The sequence below is a fragment of the Hydractinia symbiolongicarpus genome, chromosome 8 (genome assembly GCF_029227915.1).
Source record: "Hydractinia symbiolongicarpus strain clone_291-10 chromosome 8, HSymV2.1, whole genome shotgun sequence".
Taxonomy (NCBI): Eukaryota; Metazoa; Cnidaria; class Hydrozoa; order Anthoathecata; family Hydractiniidae; genus Hydractinia; species Hydractinia symbiolongicarpus.
The window spans coordinates 28,315,904-28,339,186 of NC_079882.1; the positions used below are offsets into that span (position 1 = coordinate 28,315,904).

General features: G+C 31.7%; 2 protein-coding genes across 3 annotated transcripts; one reads left to right on the forward strand and one right to left on the reverse strand.

Moving 5' to 3' along the window:
* The first annotated feature begins 1,859 nt into the window (after positions 1 to 1,859).
* On the forward strand, positions 1,860 to 10,843 carry LOC130654071 (tyrosine-protein kinase Tec-like). The gene is made up of 20 exons (XM_057456596.1): positions 1,860 to 2,204; positions 2,548 to 2,643; positions 2,917 to 2,998; positions 4,734 to 4,862; positions 5,075 to 5,199; positions 5,270 to 5,334; positions 5,461 to 5,520; positions 5,961 to 6,012; positions 6,525 to 6,592; positions 6,841 to 6,965; positions 7,276 to 7,341; positions 7,484 to 7,548; positions 7,816 to 7,922; positions 8,341 to 8,429; positions 8,794 to 8,924; positions 9,332 to 9,396; positions 9,606 to 9,724; positions 9,886 to 9,962; positions 10,402 to 10,482; positions 10,633 to 10,843. Exons 1-20 carry the CDS (start codon positions 2,052 to 2,054, stop codon positions 10,708 to 10,710), a joined length of 1,833 nt encoding a protein of 610 aa, XP_057312579.1. The 5' UTR covers positions 1,860 to 2,051; the 3' UTR covers positions 10,711 to 10,843.
* A 1,403-nt stretch (positions 10,844 to 12,246) lies between these two features.
* LOC130654072 (pituitary homeobox 1-like) lies at positions 12,247 to 21,887 on the reverse strand. 2 transcript variants are annotated; one of them, XM_057456597.1, is made up of 3 exons: positions 21,249 to 21,887; positions 13,548 to 13,747; positions 12,247 to 13,112 (listed from the first exon to the last, which is right to left on the reverse strand). In XM_057456597.1, the coding sequence occupies exons 1-3, from the start codon at positions 21,430 to 21,432 to the stop codon at positions 12,618 to 12,620; spliced, it is 879 nt and encodes a 292-aa protein (XP_057312580.1). In that variant the 5' UTR covers positions 21,433 to 21,887; the 3' UTR covers positions 12,247 to 12,617. The 2 variants fall into 2 exon arrangements, with proteins under 2 accessions (XP_057312580.1, XP_057312581.1); XM_057456598.1 differs by lacking the exon at positions 21,249 to 21,887 and adding an exon at positions 16,908 to 16,941.
* Positions 21,888 to 23,283: the final 1,396 nt, after the last annotated feature.

Here is a 23,283-nt window from a genome sequence, read left to right on the forward strand (position 1 = left end):
TTGAAACAATTCACTATTACACTCAACTGCCACTCACTCGGAATAGCACCATCCTTTATAATCTGGTTAGCAAGACTTGTAATAAGCTCAACTCCAATATATCCAGATGCTTTTACCATCTCTGCAACAATACCTGATACTCCTGCAGCCTTGCCAATCTTCATTTTCCTAATAGCCTCCACTACCCATTCTGTCTTGATCTGCATAGCTGGCCCTTCTACGACATCATCATCAGACAAATTATCCTCGTCCCAATCAAACTCAGTGTTAAGCAACCTCTGATAATGATTCTTCCAAGCTACCCTTTTCTCCTCCTCTGTGCTAGCCAAAACACCTTCTTCATTACGTATACTCTTTTCACCTACAATATCTTGATTAGTCTTCTTCATTTGCTTTGCTATCTTGAATACCTCATTGTGCTGTTCTTCCCTTGTTAACACATCTGCAAATCTGTTTCTCTCTGCTTCTGATTTTGCCTTATACACTGCTGTACGAGCCCAACGCTTAGCTTCTAAGTAAATATTTTTACTACCACCTGACTTCCACTCTTTCCAAAGTTTCCTCTTTTCCTTTATACACTGGTCAACCTCATTATTCCACCACCACCAGGCTATCTCAAATTATCTCAACAATATCTTTTAAGCCATCCATTTTTGTGCCTTTGAGCTTTTTTATCAGGTACAAAATTTCAGCACTTTATTTTAAAGACTGGTACACATGTTTCTACTTGTTAGAGAAACTTTCATGCCAAATTTTATGCATTTTTGAGGGGGTATGTTATATCAGTTTTGAAAATATGATGACGTAATTTAAAAATTTATACAGCTGTACACTAAAAATGGTAGAAATTTTACTGAAAGCTCAGAAAAAAGAATGTGACGTTGAATCCTGTCGTTTTTATGATCTAGATTATTTTATTTGTAAAAGGCATTTTTTTCTGTACAAAAAAGCCAAAAATATAAAAGGTTTAACTTTTTATATAACTATTGGTAAAAATAATATTATATTATATGCATTGGAACAATAAATATATAAAAACACTCCAGAAAAATAACATCATCAAATGTAATTGTTGTGTTTATTTATCATTGTTTTGACAAATTAAACATCCTTTTTCTTTTTCATGGATTAAGTTTTTTTTGAAGAATTCCTTGTAATTTAAATTTCCTTAAGATGCCATATAAAATATATGAACAAACCTTTGTGACTATTTTCAGCCTGCCTAACCAGGCCAGCTCGCCTAACCAGGCCAGCTCGCCTCATATGAACTGCTCCATAGGCTAGAAATTATCTAAGCAAAGAATGCAGCAACCTGAAATTACATATAGCTTCATTCGCCACAAAATTGACTGAAAATTGCTCTTCTCAATACAATATTTTGCAAGTTTTACGTAGCTAAGATACTAAACAAAGCATTCTAGTTGATTATATGGCAATATAGTAACAAATAAGAAGAAGCACAAAACTTAGGTATTGTAGAAACATAAGCAAAGTTTACAAAAAGCAACTCACCTCCAAGCTATTGTGCAGCAATCCTTGTTTACTTTTACATAGGCAGGAAGGTAAACAAAAATCCACTTGTTTTTGTAGATACATTTAATTTTCTCTAGCAATTTGGCACATGATTGATGTGTGTTATCAGAATTTTTACATTTAAAAACCAACTTCACAGTCTGTTGAAAGTGTTAAGCCAAACGCTATAATCTTTGTTCATACCTAGAAACAACCTTGACAGGATTTGTGTGCTAAATTTACATCAGCCTACAAAAGGCTGATGTAAATTTTTCTGAAGTTTAAAAATGTTTCAAATCTAAAATCAGTAAAATACATGCCATACTAACATTTCATAAACATTTCTTTTCCATTGTTTTCCTGCTTAAAAGTTTGTTGTACTGTTTGTAGGGACTGCTGTTTCACTCTGACAGTTTGGTGTCCTAAAAAGAAGCCTGGATTACATTACTGTAAATCAAACATATAAATACTTTTTTTCTAGATGTAATTTGCATTCTAAAGTTTGAAGTATAAAAGGATCTGCTATGTGAGATTGACAAATGTTTCATAATACAGAAGACCAGATCCTGAAACAAGAAATTCTTCGTAAAAGAGCAACTGGAAGAAAAAGTATTATAAAAACATATGGACTTAAAACACGATTGTTTATCTTAACAACCAGTCACCTGTCATACTATGATGGGAATGAGGAGGTAGACTACGAGACTTGTTTTGTATACGTTAAACATAAGAGTGTATTTATGTATATATTTCTCAACTTTAATTATATTCAAATTGGTAAAATGAGATATCAGTTAAACAAATTATACCGTGATATATACATTCAACAAGAAATCAACCAATATAGTCAGAACTGTAGGAACATGGTCAGCAGCTAATTATTTACCTTCATTGTGAAAGTCTATTGCTCTGAAATTTTTTGCAATGCTAAAAGAAGGTTAAAAAATGGATCTTCCATTTTTTTGTCAAATTTCAAAATAGTGTATGCTTGGCAGATGTCAGTCATCTATATCTATTATTCTATTACATGTTTAGAGAAGGGGGAAGTTAAAGAATTGTCAAGAACTTTCAGCCATCAAGGCAGTTGAGCGCGTGGATGATGGCGTATTTGAAAACCCATTTTGCTTTCAGGTATTTTTATCTATATTTTGTTTAAATCTTTTTGTGGTTATTTGTTTGCTAAGGTTAATTTAATTTTCATATTTACTCAGAAAAAAATTGTGTAAATAAGAAGTCATGTTTTTATACACTTTGTAGAACACAAATACCAACTACAAACAGTTTTCATGTCTGTTTAATTAATTCATATATTTGTTTTAGATAACCTAATAAACATGCTCTTCGGATTCCAGTATAAATTTAGAGTTTCAAATTGCTTAAATTTTATAATATTTAATATTTCAGGTGCAGTTCGATGAGTACACCTTGTATGTGTTCGCCAATAATGAGCAGCAACGTATGGACTGGGTTCAAGCACTGCGCGATGGTAAGATAAATCCCATTAAAAACTATTAAATATGTCTTGAACTATTTTTATTTTTTACAAAATGTATTACTTTATATTTTGTATAAATTTTTGTTGTTTTTTAGTAAACATTGCACTCCTTGTGGCAAAAATCAAAATTTTCAACTAAATTTGCCCCTAAACAAAAAAGTAACTGTTTGTGTCTAGTTTTTTGGATTTTTGACAGTTCCAAACATAATTTGATTAATGCGGCACTCCTGAGATCCTTCTTAAAATACTTTCATGCCCTTTTTAATATATACGTAGTACAAATATTTTCCTGGTAAAAAATTTGAAAACGAAAGAACGTACAAACATTTTCCTATCACGATTTTGCAAGAAAACTAGATATTTCCTCACAATTTATAATAATACAATAATAACCAATTATCCCGGGCTGTACTGCAAAATATTGCCCGAGGTCTAAGTGCTAACCGAGCTTGCGAGGTTGGTGCAATGACTGAGGGCAATATTTTTGGTACAGCACAGGGTAATCGGTTATTATTGTATTTGCTAACCGTCTAAGTTAGATAAAAATAAAAAAAGGAACTTTAGTTTAGTGTTCTTATAATATAATTCACTAGCAGTACTTTTGTTAATATTTGAGGACAAAATTCGAAACAGTCCTGTCTAAAAACAAAAATTCTATTTAAAATTCGAAAGTCCCTAAAGAATAAAACTTTACGATGTTTGACACGTATAGAATAATGTGCAAAGTTGAGTGCAGAACTAAAATGTAGTTATAACGAATATTGAAGTAATTTTTTTAACTAGCTAGGTAGGCAAGAAAAACATGGGCTTCAACGAGCTTTATATTGACTTGGTAACCACAAAGGTAAAGGAACGAATCTGGAAATGAGAGGAGACGTATTTGTTATGATTTCGCCTCCCTGTATTTAGTATTTGTGATAAAACTGGATATCAGCATCGTTTTTTATGGACAGTGTAGCTAGTTACTTAGCCATGTTGAAGAAGTATCCACAGGGAAAGTTGCTGAATCTGGTTATTTTAACTGTTAAACTTGACATTGTTGTTGTGTTTATCCTATGAAAATGTTTCTATTGATAAATTTATTGTAGGAGTTAGATATATATTCATTTCCAATGCTGCTTAAAACTTGTTTTTACGTGCTTGTTTACATTTTAAGCTACCACTTTTCTTGACGACGGGCAATACCGCAAAATATTGGCCCGTCGTCAAGAGCGCTAAGCCAATCAGTATGCCTAAAAACCTGTATTACCCGCTTGAAAAATCCAGACGGTTAACAACACTTAAATTTAAATCACTTTTACTTTTATTCTGTATTTAAAAGAAAATACAAGTTGTTTTTAGCGTTACCAAACCAATAAGAAATAAATTATTTAAGGGTGGAATTTTAAAAGACATTGTGAAAAATATGAATAATGATGGGAATTGAAATCATTGTGTATTTTTTTAATCACAAGTGGTGTACTTGTGATTAAAAAAATGCACAGGTGAAAAATGCCTTCAAAACGACTAAAAACTCAGGGAAACTCAGGGAATTTATTTTGTCGGCCTTTGCCTGAACCCTGTGTTTACATGTTTGTCCTGTAGTGTGTATAATGAACTAAAAAGAGAGTAGAACATATCTGATGGCTAAACATATAGCTAAACCATACCGTATTTTGTTAAGATAATAATAATAATACTTCCAGGATATACCAGATTGCAATGCATGCTTTTTTTTATTTTCTAGAAATTGGTACAAAAAACAGTTGCTTACTTCAAAGATTTCATTCTGGAATATATCTAAATAATTGTTGGTCTTGCTGTGATGAAAAAGCAAAAAACATGCCTGGTTGCAAAAAAACCTACTTCTTTAAAGGTAGATATGATGGAGAAATTTGCTTTATTTTATTGCAAGTTTTTTTTAGATGTATACATTATGAGTTGGATTACGTTATCTGTTATTGCTTTTAATGACTAAACACTGCAATAAATGAAATAATTGTGGTCAATAATAATTGTTTATTAAGTTGGATTTGTGAAAACATTGCAAATTTCTCTTCTGTTTAATATTGTGTTTGATTACTTTAGATTCAGGCCTAAGTTCTCCCACTGAATCACATAATGGCATTGCAGAAGACAGAAATGAAAATTTCAAAGTAACTGCGAAATATGATTACACACCTACAGAAAAGCAAGACTTAGCACTTCAGAAGGTATGTAGATAATATACACAAACTGTAAAATTAACTACTTCAAGGATTTGTATTTTCATGTGTTTTACAGGAATGTGAATATACAGTTACTGATAGTTCAGAAAAAAATTGGTGGTTTGCTCGAGATGAGCTAGGGTAAGAATCACCATATATCTTTTACTTATTTTTTTCTTAATTCAAAAGGTTGAATACTTTCAAAGTAACATTGTTCGTCAAAGTATAACAATAGATGTGTAAAAAGAAAGGATATTCATCTTTTAGGAGAGAAGGTTACATTCCATCAAATTACGTTGTGAGGCACTTTGGTATTGAATGTGAAAAGTGAGTAATAATACCCGATTCTATATGAAAATTCCCACCTCCACTCTTGTTTTTTTATAATAAATTCTAAATTATCCTCTTTTACTTTAAAATCTGGCTAGATTTTTGTTTTTACCCCAATACCCCTAAAATACCTAATAATACTTCCTTTGAGGGATACATATCTGTAGTTGATGCTGAGTACAAAATCTTAATCTTAGCCGTAAACTGAAAGTTGAGAAATGACTTGTTTTCACACTGTAGCAGTCTATAGCTTGTCATAATAGCATGAATAAAACAGGTTTGACGATGCTGAAAAAGATTCAAATTCTGACATAAAATAATTTCTAATGTCAACTTAATTTTAGTGAATTCACAAATTTTAGCGAAGGTGTTACATTCTTGAATATATACCAGAAACCAACACATATATAATAACACATGTATTTCTTTTTATCTAGATGGTATCATGGTGATATGTCTCGTGCTGAAGCAGATGTAGCATTGAGAGAAGTATGTCGGTTGTTATTTTCTTTCTTCCTTTTTTTAACAATTCACACTGTATTAAGTTTATATAATAACAAATAATGCTGTAGCAAAAATTGGTTTAATATGTAAACATACTATGCTGTCCAAATGCAATGTAGCTAAATTTTTGTTGTTGAAATAAGTTCTTTTTGTAACTAACGGATAAGTTGTCATTCACCAGGGATCATTTCATCTTGGTCAAATTAAATTTCATATCACAAAATTATTCGCAAGATTTTAACATCTCCATTGTTTGGTTTTCATATAGTAAAGCACTGTACTGGTCTGTTTCAACATCAACAGAATTCTTTTATATATAACTTCAGTGTGTAATGCTGTGAGACGGCTATGATGACTGTTAAAGAATTAATTGTGATTCTTGTAATTCTTATTTTTGCTAACTTCTCTGTAAATACCTTGCATATACTTTGAATAATTTCTCCCAAATTTTGGACGGTAGACACCTCAAGTTTTACAGGACGCTTAATTCTTACTAGGGGCATACTGATGGTACTTTTCTTGTTCGCAATGCAACTCAACAAGGAATGTTTACCTTGGCGTTATGGTAGGTTATATGCTTTACCTTCGGGTGATGGCTAGCTGGCTACTGTTATATCTCTAAAGTGTTTCATCGTAAAGCCTGAATGTCCCAAAACTAATAGAAATATTGGGTAATCCTTAAATGCTTTTTTAAAAAGAAATTTTAATTCCAATTTTAATTCCAACAAAGTCGTGAATACGATGGCAACTCATAACCTATTGTTTGATATCCTAGTTTGTTATTAAATGCCTGTTTTAATTAAATATATTTAGCTTCCAAGGCATTGTAAAACAATACCATATAAAGCAAAGTCCGGAAGGGAAATATTATATTTCACATCGTCATCATTTTGATACAGTTGCAAAACTGATTGAATATCACAAACTTAACTGTGCAGGTTGGTGGATTACTAGTCTTACTGTGACGATGCTTTTTTGTTGTTGTTGCATGATCAAGGTCTTGATTTGACGAAATTTGATTTCATAAAATGATATTAAACAACAATTATCAATTGTGTTTATATATAAGCATTACTTTCAGGTGAATTAAAAACTTAAACAGTAAATTTTTTATCAAAGCAAGCATGTATTTTTAACTATTAGAATTCTTATTTGAATATTCTACCTGATGTACATTAAGAAAAAAGTTGTGTTGTGAAATGAAATGGATAAAATTGAAGTTTAATAGTTTGTTATTGTTCCATTTAGGACTTGTAACACGTTTGCGACTACCATACACAGGGCTGGAACCTGCACCTGTCACACTTGGATATGGTATTCATTTTGAATAAATAAATTTAAATTCTCAGACTGTACCTTTGGGTCCAAATTTGATATGGAAACTCAGACACACTTCAAAGTGCGAAAGGGTGTATTACATAAAAAATAACGTTACTATTTTTTACCATTTTTTTAGGTGTATTTCAGATTAACAGAAATGAACTGTTTATAAAAAAACAAATTGGGAATGGTCAGTTTGGTGTAAGTATAATCTTATTAATTTTACTACTGTCATGTTTGCAGACCTTATATGAGGCTCCTGGTGACCATCATAACTTTTTTATTATGTAGTCCATATAATTATAGAAGACTAAATGTGTCGATGTGGTTTACATGTTGTTTGTGCTTTTGTGAGGACAACAAACTGTTTTAAAAATGTGCTTATAAATTTCAACAATGTTTTTTGCAGGTAGTAGTACCAACTATTGCTTGTCTTACTTGTTTAAGAAAGAAGTGTGTTACATTTAGAGTGTGCATGAAGCTGTGTGGAGACAAAAACAAAGAGTTGCTGTAAAGATGATGAAACCAGGCTCTATGTCTGAACATGATTTCATAGAAGAAGCAAAAATTATGCAGTAAGTAATTAGTTTTCATCTAGAGCTCATTGTATAAGCTGTGTCATGCCGAGTCAAACTTATGAAACAAAAAAATATATAAAGCTGACCTGTACTGACTGCTTGACACGGTTTGTGTCAGCTGTATAACAACCAAAACATAGAGCTGAAGCATGCGCATAGGCTTGTAAAACTGCTAATGTAGCAAAAAGATTGTTGTTAAGTACAGCTACCATTTTGGAAATTTTGATGGGGTTCGGCTTCACCCCACCCGACTTGACTTATGAAACGGTGTGCCGAACTGAGACGTGATGAAGATTTCATGAGTTCATTTCGTCACCGCACAGCTTACATAATGGATACCCTTTATTGACATGCAGTATACCTAGAAAAATGTTTTGCAGGCGTTTTAATTTTCTAACAATACTTTTACATTTAGACGCTTTCAACATAAGCATCTGGTGTCTATATATGGTGTATGTAGTCGACAAAGTCCCCTGTACATAGTGGTTGAATTAATGCCACATGGTATGTCTTTTTAACGTGTTCATACATATAGATGCAAATGAAACATAGACATTAAGGAGTATTTTTCTTCTGCTAAAATTCTTGTTTAATGCATCAGTTATGGAAATGTAAACAATCTAATCCCGTCTTTTAAAACTTTGCAGAGGTAAAAGAAGATAGGGAACGGGTTGTTTATCAGATGTTACGTTAATCCCTAGTATGAGTGTGGTCGAAACAATTTGAACACTGAAATTTAATAATCCAAGAAGAAAATATAGAACTTGAGAATAAATATCCAAATTTTTGAAACGCCTGGAAACTTTTATTTGTAAACTTGTAAATGCACATGCTGAAATACCCACTCTATAATATTTATATATTTTAGGCTCTTTGTTAGACTATCTTCGTAAGAATAAACAGTTACTGCACAAAACTCCAACTTTAACTGATATGGTGTATCAAGTAGCTTCAGCCATGAAATATTTAGAATCAGAAAAGTTTATTCACAGAGATTTAGTAAGTAAATCTGATTATTGTTTGAGTTTTTCACTAAAAAAAAAGTTGAAGTTGAAGCAATTAATTGTTTCTTCCTATTCCGTTTTGCGCTACTTTATAAATTTTGTCTTAATCTGCTAAAGTCCTGCTTAAATGGCGTAACTGTTATTCTAAAGTTTTGCTTCCGCGTTTTTATTGGGCATAGATTACAAAAATAATTAAAATTGGCGAGTCGTAAGTTGTTAGAAAGATATTTTACAAATACCTTCAAGGAGGGAAAGCATATTGTAGATTTGTCATATCTTAAAAATTTCTGAAGATGTTTCTTCCTCGTTGTTAATGTGTTCCAAATTTCTTTTTTATCTGTCTGCAAAGATTTCAGCTTACTGAAAAAGTAATTTTGTAACTTGTTATTATTCGTGTTACAGGCTGCAAGAAATTGCTTAGTTGGTGAAAATAATTTAATAAAAGTTGGAGATTTTGGTTTAGCAAGGTAAGACATGCATTCTTGCAGTGTCGATGTGATAAATATATTTAAATTCTGTTAATTTTACAGCCTGTTTAACGTTTTTAATAATTTTCTTAGCAATTTATCGCTTATACCTCTTCCTATTTCTCAGCTGTCTTGTAAAATGCGACGATTTATAAAAAAGCGAAATGATTTTTTGTGCAAACAATTTTAACATTTATCTGTTCTTCTAGATATGTTCTTGACGATCAATACACGGCGTCAGAAGGGACAAAATTTCCAGTTAAATGGGCAGCGCCAGAAGTTATCGATTTTACAAAGTTTAGTAGCAAATCAGATGTTTGGGCTTTCGGTAATAATTTTGTTTTACTAGCTTGAGAATGAAAAGAAATTTATTTTTTAAGTACAATGTGCTGCCTGTTCTTGCTGTATACATCGCCTATCTACCGGTGCTAATAGGAGACTGCAGCAATTAATGCGGGTTTAGCAAGAAATTTTCGTTTTCTCTTCCAGGTATACTCTGCTGGGAGATATTTACAGCTGGTAAATCTCCTTACGCAACGTTCTCAAACCCTGCGGTAGCTGACGAGGTAGGTACCCAGAGCGCAATAAAACCCGGAGTTTTTATTGAAAAATAAAAGCATGTGTGATCCAAGCCTTATTTGAATAATGTAGCAACGGAATAAATTTTATAACAGTGTTTCGCAGGAATCGTCGCATTGTTGGATTATTTTAACGTTCGTGAATATGCTTTAATGGATGACAAGTATTTAAAATATCTTAAAAGAAAATGAGAATCCTTTTAATTTGTATTGCTGTTTTTTTACTTTAAAGTTTTCTATAAAGCAATGTCTTTTAGTTATTATGCCCCGTAAAGACAGATATGTAGCTAATTATGACAAAAAAATTAACATCAAAACAATCCTGTTCCATCTTTATTTTTTGTTAAAAAATCTTTAAACCGAAATCATGAACTTGCAAAGAAAATTTGCTGTGATGAAATAACTTTTATAAATGTATTTTTTAAAGGTGCGAAGAGGATATCGATTAGAACAACCTCCGCATTGTCCGAATGAGGTACATCAAATCATGCAGAAGTGTTGGGAACAGGTGAGAAGTACTACATTTCAATCAAAGGTTTTCTCTGTGCAAATGATATGCGTTAAGCTTTCGTTAGAGAAACATAATAATCAACTCTTGGAAGTTAGAAAAACATTTTATCTATTTATTACTTTATATATTTATTTATTTATTTTTCAGGTTCCAGAAAATCGTCCTTCATTTCGTGACATACACGAGTCGATACAAGTGCTCACTGAAGATTACTCTGATGCGTAAAAACTGCACAAACGATGTAAATACAAATCTGTGGATGAACACGACTGCAAATAGCTAGAATTTCAATTCGCCTGTAAATAGCAAAATACTTGTATTCACCGATATTTTTCATAAGATAGATGTTTTTCATTTGTGTCTTCGATATTTTTACTAGCACTTGATTTAGTAGAGACGAATTTTGTTGTGTTTTTGTTTTGTTTTCAATTAACTCAGGTAGGATATTTTTGTCTGTTTTTATACTTAATTGATTTGTATAGTTTTTATTAGTTTATAAACACTTCTTTTTTTATTGTTACACTTGCATAATTATTATTTTTTTATATATATAATTGAAGTGGAATAACCCCGCTTTATGAAGAATCTTCCGAATAGGTTTTGTTCGATTCTGAATTTTGCAAAAATTTGGATTGTTTTTTTTTAAATTATGCACCAGATAATTCTGCTATATTTGATAGATTTCGATCTAACTCAGTACAGAGTTACAGTCAAGCCCAAAGTCAAAGTTTGGCTGTATCTTTCCTCTGAAGCTGTTCAACATTCCTTAAACAAAAAGGAAAAATTGTTGCTGCAAATATCAAATTTTGCGTAGAATTATGTCTCAGTTAAAAGCGTCGAGTGTGATCAAAAAAGATTGTTAAAGAACAGTGGGAGGATGCAACAATATTGAACCTCACTGTTGGATTTCTTCTAAAATTTCTTCTGTTCATTGTGTCCATTTTACTTCTGTTGCAATCATATTTTGCACTTTTATCCCTTGTACTCTAAATTCTTCTAAAATGTAAAAATTTTTTTCCTTCGAGAAGACAACTTTCTCTTTATCCATATATATTTACTTATATTTTTTTACAAAAATTGAAATTTTTTTTTGTAAACATCGATACAAAATATAAATCGCATTTTTCACTTCTCATCGAAACAAAACAGATCAGGGTTTTACCGACACCAATTTTTTCGTTTTCATGTGCTAAACAACATATCAGGCTCGAAAGACTAGATGTATGCAACTATAATTTGTAGAAATAATTTTTTTGTATTTTATGTAATTTTGAATATATTTAATACCTGAGAAGTACTCGTACAAATCGTGTTCTTTAAATGCCTCTCGTTGATAAAAAAACACCTTTTTTTACTTTTCCTCCCAGTCTTCTTTTCTTCCTCTGCCTCAGTGTGGATTTCGTGTTAATTTGTCCAAGCAATCATTACGGTATAAACTTAGATATTGCAGGGGGTCTATTAAATTTTTCAATATTCAATATTCATCGTCGCTCCCAGAGATTCTTGTGTCTTTAATATATTAAGAAGACTTTTTCCATAAGCATGTCATAAATGTAGAAACACCCTGGGACAAGGTTAAAGGTGCCTTATAGTTTCGTGATTTTTTTTGTTAAACGTTGAATAAACACGACCAAGGATCCTAAGCTAAATGCAAACAAAATATGTTCAGTTAAAGTTGGAGCAAGTCAACTTCCTTACAAACATTAAGGAGTTTTAATGGTATATCACGTTGTGTGTGGTCAAGTGAGAACTTCACGCGTGATCGTCTTTTTCTATGTATTTACTTTTTGCACTATAAAATAAAAACTCAATTAGATTGATGACAATAAAATTACAAACATTTACATATTTTACAAAACAAAAATAATAAAGAAATATTCACTACTACATAAACTAAAGTTTTAAAAAATGTCTCCAGTTCTTAGGTGATGTTGACTTTCTTTGAACATTATCGATTGTCGAATAAATTGCGGACCAGATGAATATGGTATCATGCTTCTTGTGATAAAATGATACAGTAATAGCGATCTACTCACTGGAGTTGTCGACAGTTTCAATATGAAACAAATATCGTTGTACTTCTGCACTTGTGTTTTATCTCAAGGTTAGTTGATACACGAGCGTGTACCACTTCACATCGTATGCTGGTAACTCTGCCCTGGGGAGAAGGTATGAGTGGGTGTCCGCGGTGACAACGTAATAGGGCTAACGAGGTCACTATCTCGACTTAGTGGTGTGGACGCCGTTTGTTGACAAGGCGGATAGCCTCTAATTGGATCTGGGTAATTTTGACCATACCATGCTGCTGGGCTATTTGGTGGACTATTTCTTTGATTTATGGATGAGAGATGTCCGTTGTGATCTGACGAGTACCAGTGTGCACTTTGCGAATAATAGTGTGGCAGCGCGGACGCATGCTGAGTACGACTGCTTAAACTGCTACATGTTGAGATAGATGCAGGGATGTGTGGAGAGTAGGAGGGAGGGTATGATGGCATGGAGATGCGACGGTCATACGTACAACCTGATTCGACACGATATGGTGAAACAAAGTCGGGGAATAATTCTGGCCTTTCCAAATGCCTTTCTTTCTTTCGCCATTTTGCTCTTCTGTTTTTAAACCAAATCTATAGAAAAAAGTCGAATTATTGAAAAAAGAAGGAGAGTCTAGACCTCGTCTATTGCAGTTCAGACGGGGCAAGAAAAGCAAAAATGTAAAAATAGGGTTTTATTTGTACAGGAAAAGCCACAAGAGATGGTGGACACTAGAATTGCAACATTGACTGGCGATACTATACGATCTTTTATCTATTTGACCTTTTTACCCCAAAGTTGTTTCTCTTAAAATTTGCTATATGTAAAAAAATATATAAAATTAAAAAAATGTTCATTCGTAAAATTCTTTGTTATTTCTTTGTTAATTTTCAATTATTATTATTATTTCAATATTATTAGCTTTGTCGCTTTATCTAGTTGTTATCTCTTCTTCATTTAAACTTTCATACTTACTCGAGTAACCATTGCAAGAAAGTTCCCCTACTACAAAATAAAACTTGTCGTACCCTAACTCTAGATTCGGTGAGTGCACACCATTGAGCAATATCTTCTCTCATAGCCATATCAGGATATCTGTTCCTCGCAAAGCATGCTTCTAATTTCTGAAGTTGCGTGACAGTAAAATGCGTTCTTTGTCTTCGAATGCGATGATCGACTCCTGAACAGTTTTCTCCGCCATCTTCGCCATCCTCCAACTTTCTTTTATCTGCACAAGAGAGGAACATTTTCTCATAAAGCTGTAAACTAATATCTTAATATGCATGTAAGACTGGTGGATTTAAAGCATATGGATACATCCGACAACCTCGTTCCCAGGTATTGTTTTTCCTAAGATGCCTACAATTAACACAACTTTGGATTGTCCTGGAAACTAAATATCTGCATAATCTATGTTTGTATTCCTGACAACACTGTTGATCAGTTGATCAAACAACTTCATTCCCAGTGCTTTAGACTTTATAAATCTTGTTTAAGAAAAAAAGTCCCAAGTTCTAGTTGTTGTAACAAAAACAAGTATCAATAGAAGCAAATGAGATATTTATAAAAAGCTTTTTATTATTTAAAATCATGGTTATTTACACAAACATAAAAGCCCTAACGCATACTAAACAGCGTGAAAATTGTTTGATTTATGAAAATAAATTATGACCAAGCAAATATCCGACTAAGTACAACGGTCTCTAATGGCGTTTATTTGCACATAGGATTCAAAAAAGCTTAACTTCTTATGCGAAAACAAAAATGTTACCCCAGGAATAAGAGACAGGGATTGGCTACAAGAAACAAGGACCTTTCAAAAAACAATGCAATTAAAACAAGCTAAAGGTCCTCCCTTCTTTTATTTACCAATCAAGCCTACAAGTTCTACCCTATGACGTATGTTAGATATGGTATTACACCATGGTATTTCTAGCGATAGTCGAAAAAAATTTTAATTATTGTGTCTGTTTTTTCCTGATTCCAAATTGGATCCGCTATCCAGACGTCCAAGGTCTTTTCAAAAAATGATCATGCTTAAAAAGATTAGATTAATTCATTGTAACAAAAAAGTCAGAAACGTCCTCATGTAGTTTCAAGATGAAACGAGAAGAGTCGAATGTGCGAAGGAAAATCAATGACTGTGTTTTCGATAAAAGAAAGGTGACACCGGCGCCCAGAATGACACAGGGGTTGCATGTGCTTGGTATTTTTTGTCAATGATTTTAATTGTCTGAAACGCCACCTGAAAAGTTTTAGACAACAAGCTACTCGTCAGCCATTGTACTAGCAGAAAAAGCGAAAAAGGCTTTCTCACGAAAATATTTTACCTAATATTTTATATCGTATACTTGTTGAATTCAGGTAATAGGAAGCTACAGTCCACCCACGCATCTTTTATCTTTTCTGATGTTTGTATTGCCGTCCCTATATCAGAAAAGATACAAGATACCCTTGGGTAAAGGTTGTGAGAATGTTATGTTAAAGCGCTGGGAACAAAGTTGAGTGTTTAAATCGATTTCATTTTTGTTATCCATTAAAAATAAAAACGAGGTCTATTTTATTGGTTTAATTTGTTTCAGCGTTGAATGGCCGTAACATGTTTATTACTAAATCGACTGCTTTAAATAGAACCTCTTGAACCATATTCTTTTTGACATTTCCTCCTCACTTTTTCTAAATAGAGCTTTAAATTTGAATAGAAGCTTTATGACTGAGTTTTAATCTTTCTTCATGCTCACACACTTTGTAAATAATATGAAATTCATAGCTATATTGACACCCTATCCCCATTGTTCTTTTGTTTGACCCCTCCCCTTCAAAGTTTTCTTCGTTTTTTCAAATTGTTTTATGAATAATAAGTTTTTTCAAACTATTTTTTAATTTCGTGAGTCGTGTTGCTTTTGTTGTCGTGAATAAATTAATGTTTTCCACTCCCAAACACTGTTAAATGCAAGGGTCAAATATTTTGAAATTCTGCCAAAAAGCCAGTGTAGCTTCCTGTACTCATGGCGCCTTCAAAATAACGCTGACATCAGCGGGAAGATCAGCTATACAAAGTATTGAATCTCTTGCTCTTTCCTGAGTGTTCATTGAGGCTGGGCTTGTTCTAGTTACATTCCGACCGAGTCTAAGTATCATAATATTCTCATAAATGAAATTTTTACTGAAAACGTGTGCGACGATCAATTTAGATGTTCTTGTCTTTTTCCAACACTTGTGTTTTGTGATGGAAATATTTAATCCTTTCAGTTTTCCACTTTCATTTCACAGCTTGACTTGAAAATGGAGTTCAATTGAAGTTATCTTTTCCTTGCCAACAGAAACATTTATAAAAGCTTTGAATCATTCACTACACAGTAAAAAAGTTATTTTTCTTTTCCATTTTGCAATTAAAAAAAGACCTCGGTTACAATTCGTCTACACGCTTTTCTTATCAACACGATGTTTAAATTCTTTAAAAAATCAACTTGTATGCAAGTCAGTAAAAAACAACAGGTTACAAAAACAGAGAAATTTTCAGAAACGTTTTTTAAAAATCATACGACAACAAACGAAATTTAAGCTGAAAGTACACTTCGATGGACGGACGCACGAGTCTAAATAAGTAAGCAAACACGTGAGTTTTGGTCTCCCATGGAACATCGTGTTGCTTATAAAAATACATTTTTATCAGTTGTCTAAAAAAGCAATTAATAAAATTTAACCCTATTTGTGCTGGGGGTTGGCTAAACAGGGGGGGGGGGGGGTGCGGAATCAGCTTTTTCTGTAACTTTTTCCGTACTTCTAGTTATACCTTTTTTACTTTTCCAACTTTTATTGTACTTTAATTTTCTGGATTTTTTTGATAATAGTGTTGTCATGACAATCAATTTTTTGAGAATTTTTGATACAATGTTTTTTATTTGACTAAATACTAAGCAAATATTCCACAAATCTCGAATTTCAGCATATTTGATGACTTCATCAGCAAAATGCTGACATCAGCAATTTTTTTAGACCAAGGTGTTACTTAAGGTTACGGCAACTCTTTTTGTATGTTGCATGTACATTTAACAGCAGCTTATGAAATTACAGGGTGAATCAGCTCCCTCTCCCACCCCCTTAAAAAAAAAACATAGAAGAGCCCCTAAATACCCCAGCAGAAATAAGTTAAATCGAATTGTACGAATTATTATTTTACGAATGGTTTTTCAAGAAAATAAAATATAAAAGTGCAGTGGAAGTTAATTTTAGTGATAAAATGTTTTTTTCGCATTAAATGTTTTTCAAAGCAAATTCTTTACAATGAAATTCTCTAAAAAGCTAAAGCTACTGTAACTACAAGTTCTTTTAAGTTTAATATGGGAGAATTTTTTAGTTTAAAAGGATAGGAAAAAAGCCTTTACCCAGAACAATTTGGATCATCTAAGTTTAATACCTGTAGCATTATTTCCAATTTTCTAAAATCCACTTTGAGGTTGAAATATAATCAGTATTTTTAGCCAAAAATTACTTCCACAGAAAATCCGCTGAATCCTAACACGTCCAGGGAAATGATACACACATCAATCACTTCAATGACAGATGGAAGAACAGTTCGTATTTCTTTGTTTATTTTGTCACTGAAGTGAACAAACATTTGAAAGTAAACAATCATTGTTTGTTTGTTTACATGTTATGTACTAGCGAAATAATTTGATTGTTCATCCTTTATCCTCACACGCAATACGAACATCAAACATTTAAATACTGTAATAATAAGTTTACAATTTCTTTCCTTCTATTTATTAATGTTAGTTTGTATTTATTTATATTATTTGTTCTAAGTTAAATCGAAATTTATAAGAATTTTTTTTTTTTTAATTTAAATTTTCATGGAAGAAAGGAAAAAGACACATTTAGATATTTTTAGTATGGTGTGTGAAATTCGTTTGAAACCACACCCTATACCCCGCATGTAGGATATATCTTACCCCCGAGGGTAAGTAAATACTGAACTGGTGAAATTCCCTTAGTCAAAGCTCATGAAAAAAAGGCTTCATGCTGAAACAAGTTTAAAATTATGACTTGTTGAATCAAATATTACATATGGTCAAAAAAATTAAATACAGGGTTAAAATAAACAAATAAAAAAATAAATCAACAAAACATGATCTTAAGTCGCTCCCTTCAAAACCGCAAGAAAAATAAAACCAATGGTGGATTATGTCAGCTTGTCGACAAAAACTATGATTTTAAAAACGTTATGTTTATTTAATTTATCGAACTTAATTCCTTGATTTTTACAACTTAATGTCAAAATTTACAACTAACACCAACGTTTTATTTAAATAAATTCAAACTTCGTTTAACGCAACTCACTTATCACCGTTTGAATTACCTATTTCTCGAAAACAATATTCGTCCTAATAATTTGCTATTTCAGCTATTTTTATTACGGGATTTCTTATAAGAACCTGTAAAATTGTACCTGATGCTGACTGTTCTTATTTTATAACCCTTTCTTAGCTTGATTTTTTCTTATTTCGTTTTTAATAGTAAGAACGCAACTAATGAATTTAGCCACATTTGTTCATATTTATGATTTATTTTCTCCAAGATATTTAGATTTATGTGTTATACATCAAAGTGGATGTTTTGTAGCTGTTACAACTTTACAATTGTGTTTATGAAAAATAGCAATAACACGAATTCTATTTACTACATATCAGAAAAAAACCCAACGATCTCAAGCAACAACAATTATTGGTAGCTTGAGAGAGAATTGCGTTGGGAACTTATGTCCTGGATTGTTCTTATTTTATGGGGCTCAGTTATTAGTTTCATGCTCTTATATAATTAAGAACATTATAATTATTATAATATTACATTATTAGTTGTTGTAAGGCTTGAATCCAAGAAAAAATGAGCATAATGTTGCAAGCCAGAACTTTTTAAGCTCGGCCTGATGTGCAAACAAAACATTTTAAAATAGAGTGGAATGGCGTGGAAATGACATGTCGAAAAACAATAATTTGGTAATGTCGGTAACATAAATTAATTATCAACATTTGAACTGCATAAACTACTTTTGGCAAAATATTTAAACCCAACAAAAACGGTACAAACATCAACAAGGCTGATCAACACTATTATTGTCGTAAGCATATTTTGAGGCTGAAGTAGGATTTTTAGGGAGCATACTGAAGCAGAAAAAAAGCACCATGCTTACCGTCATTTCTCTAACTTAAGGCGTGCTCTAATTAACGCAAATGGCCTTTTGAAATTTACTTAATTTATTTTCTCCAATTTTTAGCGCGACCCTCTTTTCACAAATTTTCTTTTTCTTCTAATTTAGTGCGACAAGGTCGAATTTTTCTCTATCTAATTATAACGTTAGCGGTCAGATCAGAGAAATATTTTTATTTTTACATTTTGTAAGCTTTGCTAAACAAAATGGCCGAAGGGGGGATGAAAAGTGACAGAACAATGCAACAAAAAAATGAACACTAATGAAAGAAGAGAGTGACAAGAAAAAAGAAAAGAAAAAATAAGGTTTAATATTCAAAAAGTTGAATATCTCTTGAATCTCTTTTTCTTTAATTTAGTGCGACGAAGTAAAATTTTCCTCTAATTTTCAGCGCGAAACAAAATTTCGAAAATAGAATAAATTATTTCCTCTAATTATTACCACGCCCCTGAAAATAATTAATTTTTCAATCGCGTTAAATTACAGAAATGACGGTAAAAAGAGAGCATCAACAGATCAATATATTTGAACAACCCAAATTAAAAACCTGAACTCGTAAAACTTTGTTTTTTATGTTACAAACTAAAAAATGTAAGTAATGATAAATTTTATGACGTTAAAAACCAAATCAAGATCATCAACAGCACTGTACTGTTGTCAGCTAATTGGATAAATATAACTATGGATTATTTGCGCCATTATAACCGACACCAAGAAACTGTTACCAATCTCATTACCCTACGACCTCTTCAGAGGATTCTCTTTTAAATAGCTCAGAAAAGATTTGAAACAAAAAAATTGTTTTCATACATCGGAGTTTACATTCTTGAAGAAAAGATGGTATATGAAAACATTGATGGTGTATGATAACTAACGACTTTTCAAAAATACATCCCACGTTCATTTTCACATTAAATAATCGAGTTTTAGTCAATTTTGTTTCTGTTTGATTGTTTTTCGTATTTGTATACATTCATTGTCCACACATTGTTTCTTACATCATCTTACACACTCAAGCAACAACCCTCTGCAATTTTTACTAATCAACACACTCCCATATAGATCAGATCTGTAGTAAAATACTGTCCTACAGTTGGAGTACTATAATTCATAAGGACTATATAGTTACCAAAAGTGCCCTGCGTTTAAGAAAGAGGATAATTTCGGCTACCCAACCATACTAAAAATAAACCATTTAGATTTCTTTAGCCACTCAGCCATCAACCTGATAAATAATTCGTCATGAGTACAACTAACTCTACTTTTGTTTATAGTTGAAGTAAGGATCTCTCAAAGATAATTCACACGTTTTACAAGACCCTATTGTGGGGTTTTAGTTCTAAATGTTTTCTATATTTTACAGTAACATGAAAAATTACTTCATGTAAAGAAAGTAATTTAGCTACGTTGAAAAGTTTTGCGTAAAACAACTGTTTCGAGTTACGCAGCAAAAATTATGAAACCAAAAATAAATCCTTACATTTCTTAAAATTTCGTACATTAAATTAACCTTTTGTTCAGGCCCCAAAAGTTTCTTATAATTTTGGTTGTATGGTGCTAAGTTTTAAAGAAGCTTTTTCAAAAATGTGTGATGACAAAACCAAAATAAGTGGTTTTATAACTTGATAATCCGACAGATTTAGAGTTAGTTAACAAATTTAACAAATGAAAAAAAAAACGTTGGCCTAAGCTAAATATTTTTCGTTTAGGTCATCCTATATATTTTCTGCAAAGAATAAAAAATTACTTCAGGAAGCAAGAAAAATAAAATAAAAGTATAATATAAAAATTATGGCTATTATCGACAGTTCAAAATGGCTGTTGTTGACGAAGTTTTGGCGCGCTTTTTCTTTCGGAAAAAAAAGATCAATAAAAAGTCCATAGAATTAGGAAGATTTCTTTTATCCGTTGTTTATCCTTATTCACATGCCTTAGTTTTCTTGTATGAACTTGTAAATCCAATACAACTTTAAAAGTAACTGCCATAAAATATCTGTGTTTAGCCATTTTTGAAGACTGATTTCAACTTTAGAACTCCTGATGCCTATAGGTTGAACGATTTTCCCTTCCTAGTAGACAGAGTTGAAATCATTTCTATTTTTTACTGTAGGATAAAAAAAAATTTGCCAAAGAATAATTGCTTTAACCAAATTATTTATTTCGTTTCTTTTCTTTCTTTAGTTGGAATAAACCTTTAGTTTGCTATTTACAAAAAAAAAGATTAAGTAAAATAAAATTTTCGCGGAAATTTGTGGTATAACAATTTTCAATCATTTAAAGTAAAAATGTTACCTGTCTACTTTTCTTTCTATTTTTATTGCACAGAACTATATGATGCATGGAAAATTTTCTTTTCGCTAGACATTTTAATATATCTCTATTTGTTTGATGAAGTTATAGCATGTATATGTGTATATATGTATAAAATCTTAATCAGTCACAGATCTTCGAGATTTATCCTAAATCCTTCTTTCAAGATACTAAACAATCATTGATGACAAAACAAATGAGATAATACCTCCTTGCGTCGGCAAGTTGTCGGATGTTTTACTCGTAGCATGACCTGTGAGCGATAATTTCCCAGCTGATGTTGGTGGATTATTATTGCCATCAGTTGATAGAATCGTCGACATTGTTGAATATGTCGGTAGTTTTTCCGGCATCATGATCATCGAGGATGATTGAGCATATGGTGAAGACATATCTTGATGTAAAGCATTCAAATATAATACGACAAAAAAAAACTGTTTTTAAAAAAGGACTCGTCGAGCAGAGTAAACTTAAGTGCTTTTAACAAAGATAATTTACATATTTCGGTAAAAATGAAATATAAATACTTAAGAACAGACAGCAAATAAAAACGACATGTTAAGTTGATTTAACGCAGTTGGAACAAAAACAAATGAATTTTTGTTTTTCAATTACATTGTCCATACCCCCCAAAATATGCCAACATTGGAAATAGATGCTCCCTCATTTCCTAAAATAATCTAATTCATGTATATCTGAAATCACTTAATATAAGAAGCTAAAGATTACTCCAGTTCTTCCAGTAATATATGAACAAGAGATGTAAACAACGATTTGTACAAATAAACAGAAGAAATATTCCGTGAGTAGAGTGTCAGGTCTTTTCCGCAGTTCTAACATGTTGCATTAGCATATATAAATCATAAAATCCAAGTCTGTAGTAGTATTAAAAAGTATTAACAAATAAAAAGAAAAGCACAAATCCTGAACTCTTGTCATTTTTGCTAAGACAGAGTGTATTGACAGTAATTGTTTGATATTATTAGGCTTTGATTACCCAGATTAAATTAAATGATTAGTGACGGGTTAAAGATAGATTAACGAGTAGAATATATCTTTTGTATTTTTTTATTGTTCCGAAATTGACGAAATATTGTTGACATATTTTCAATGTTACATAAACGTAAAGACATCTTTTTCTGAAGAATAAAAGTACTTTTTTCTTAATGTGCGAAATTGTCGTTACCAACCGTTCTCATTGTATTTTTAAATAAATATTAGATTTTAGATACTTAAGTCAATATTGGATCTAAAAAACTTGACATGAATCAGTTCTGTAAGGATAACAGAATTACACTGTTTTTACTTTTTGCCCAAAAAAAACTTTAACATAAGATTTAAGATTCTGATTTGAAATTTATTTTTAGGTTTTATACGTCGATTATAATAAACCGAATTTATTAAAATTCCTCTCTGTGTTAAGATTGTATCTATATATGTATATATACTTAAATTCCCGCCACTATTAACTAGTGGTTAATTTTGAATTGGGCACCCGCCTGTTTTTGTATGTAGCTAGCTATAAGAATTCGTCCGAGTGAAATAAGACCTTGACTGAATTTTCCGAGTTTTTTTATTAACGCGTGCGCAATTAGAGATTTTGTCTAACTTTAATAACGAAAACTTTTTTTCTCATTGTTCAAAAGGATTGTACACGCACCGGCTTCCGTTGCTAAAGAAAAAATCTTTTTTAAAAAAGAAATGGATTAAACAACTAAGGGACACGCGGAGGTTAATAGCAGGGGGTATTCATCAAGATAGATTTCAATAAAATACCGAATTGTGATTTTTCACGAAATGTAACATTTGGGGTACTATTTTATGTTGGGATTTAGATAAATATTTATGACGAAAAAACGGCAATTTTTTAACTTGATTGGAGGTATTTCAAATCTACAAATTTAATCAACAAAGTTAAATTAATTAGTCACTTTTAATCCTTTCCCTGACACTTGATGACGAAATTCAAGTTATTGGCTTCCCGCCTTTTAGTGAGAATATTCCTTGCTTCAATTAATCAAGATCCAACGTAACTTCAGCCATGTTTGATCTCATTAATAGTTTTCTTATGCTCATAAAACAAAGCCTTTGTAACTAACCGCAACAGACTATTGCACTAAGCTTTAATAAACAAAAAATCGTTTTTCTTTATTAAAAAAAAACATAAGATATGCTATTACTCTTAAGATCTTTCAAAGTGCCTGACTGCTGTTATTAACTTGTATGTAACATCTTATACTTAG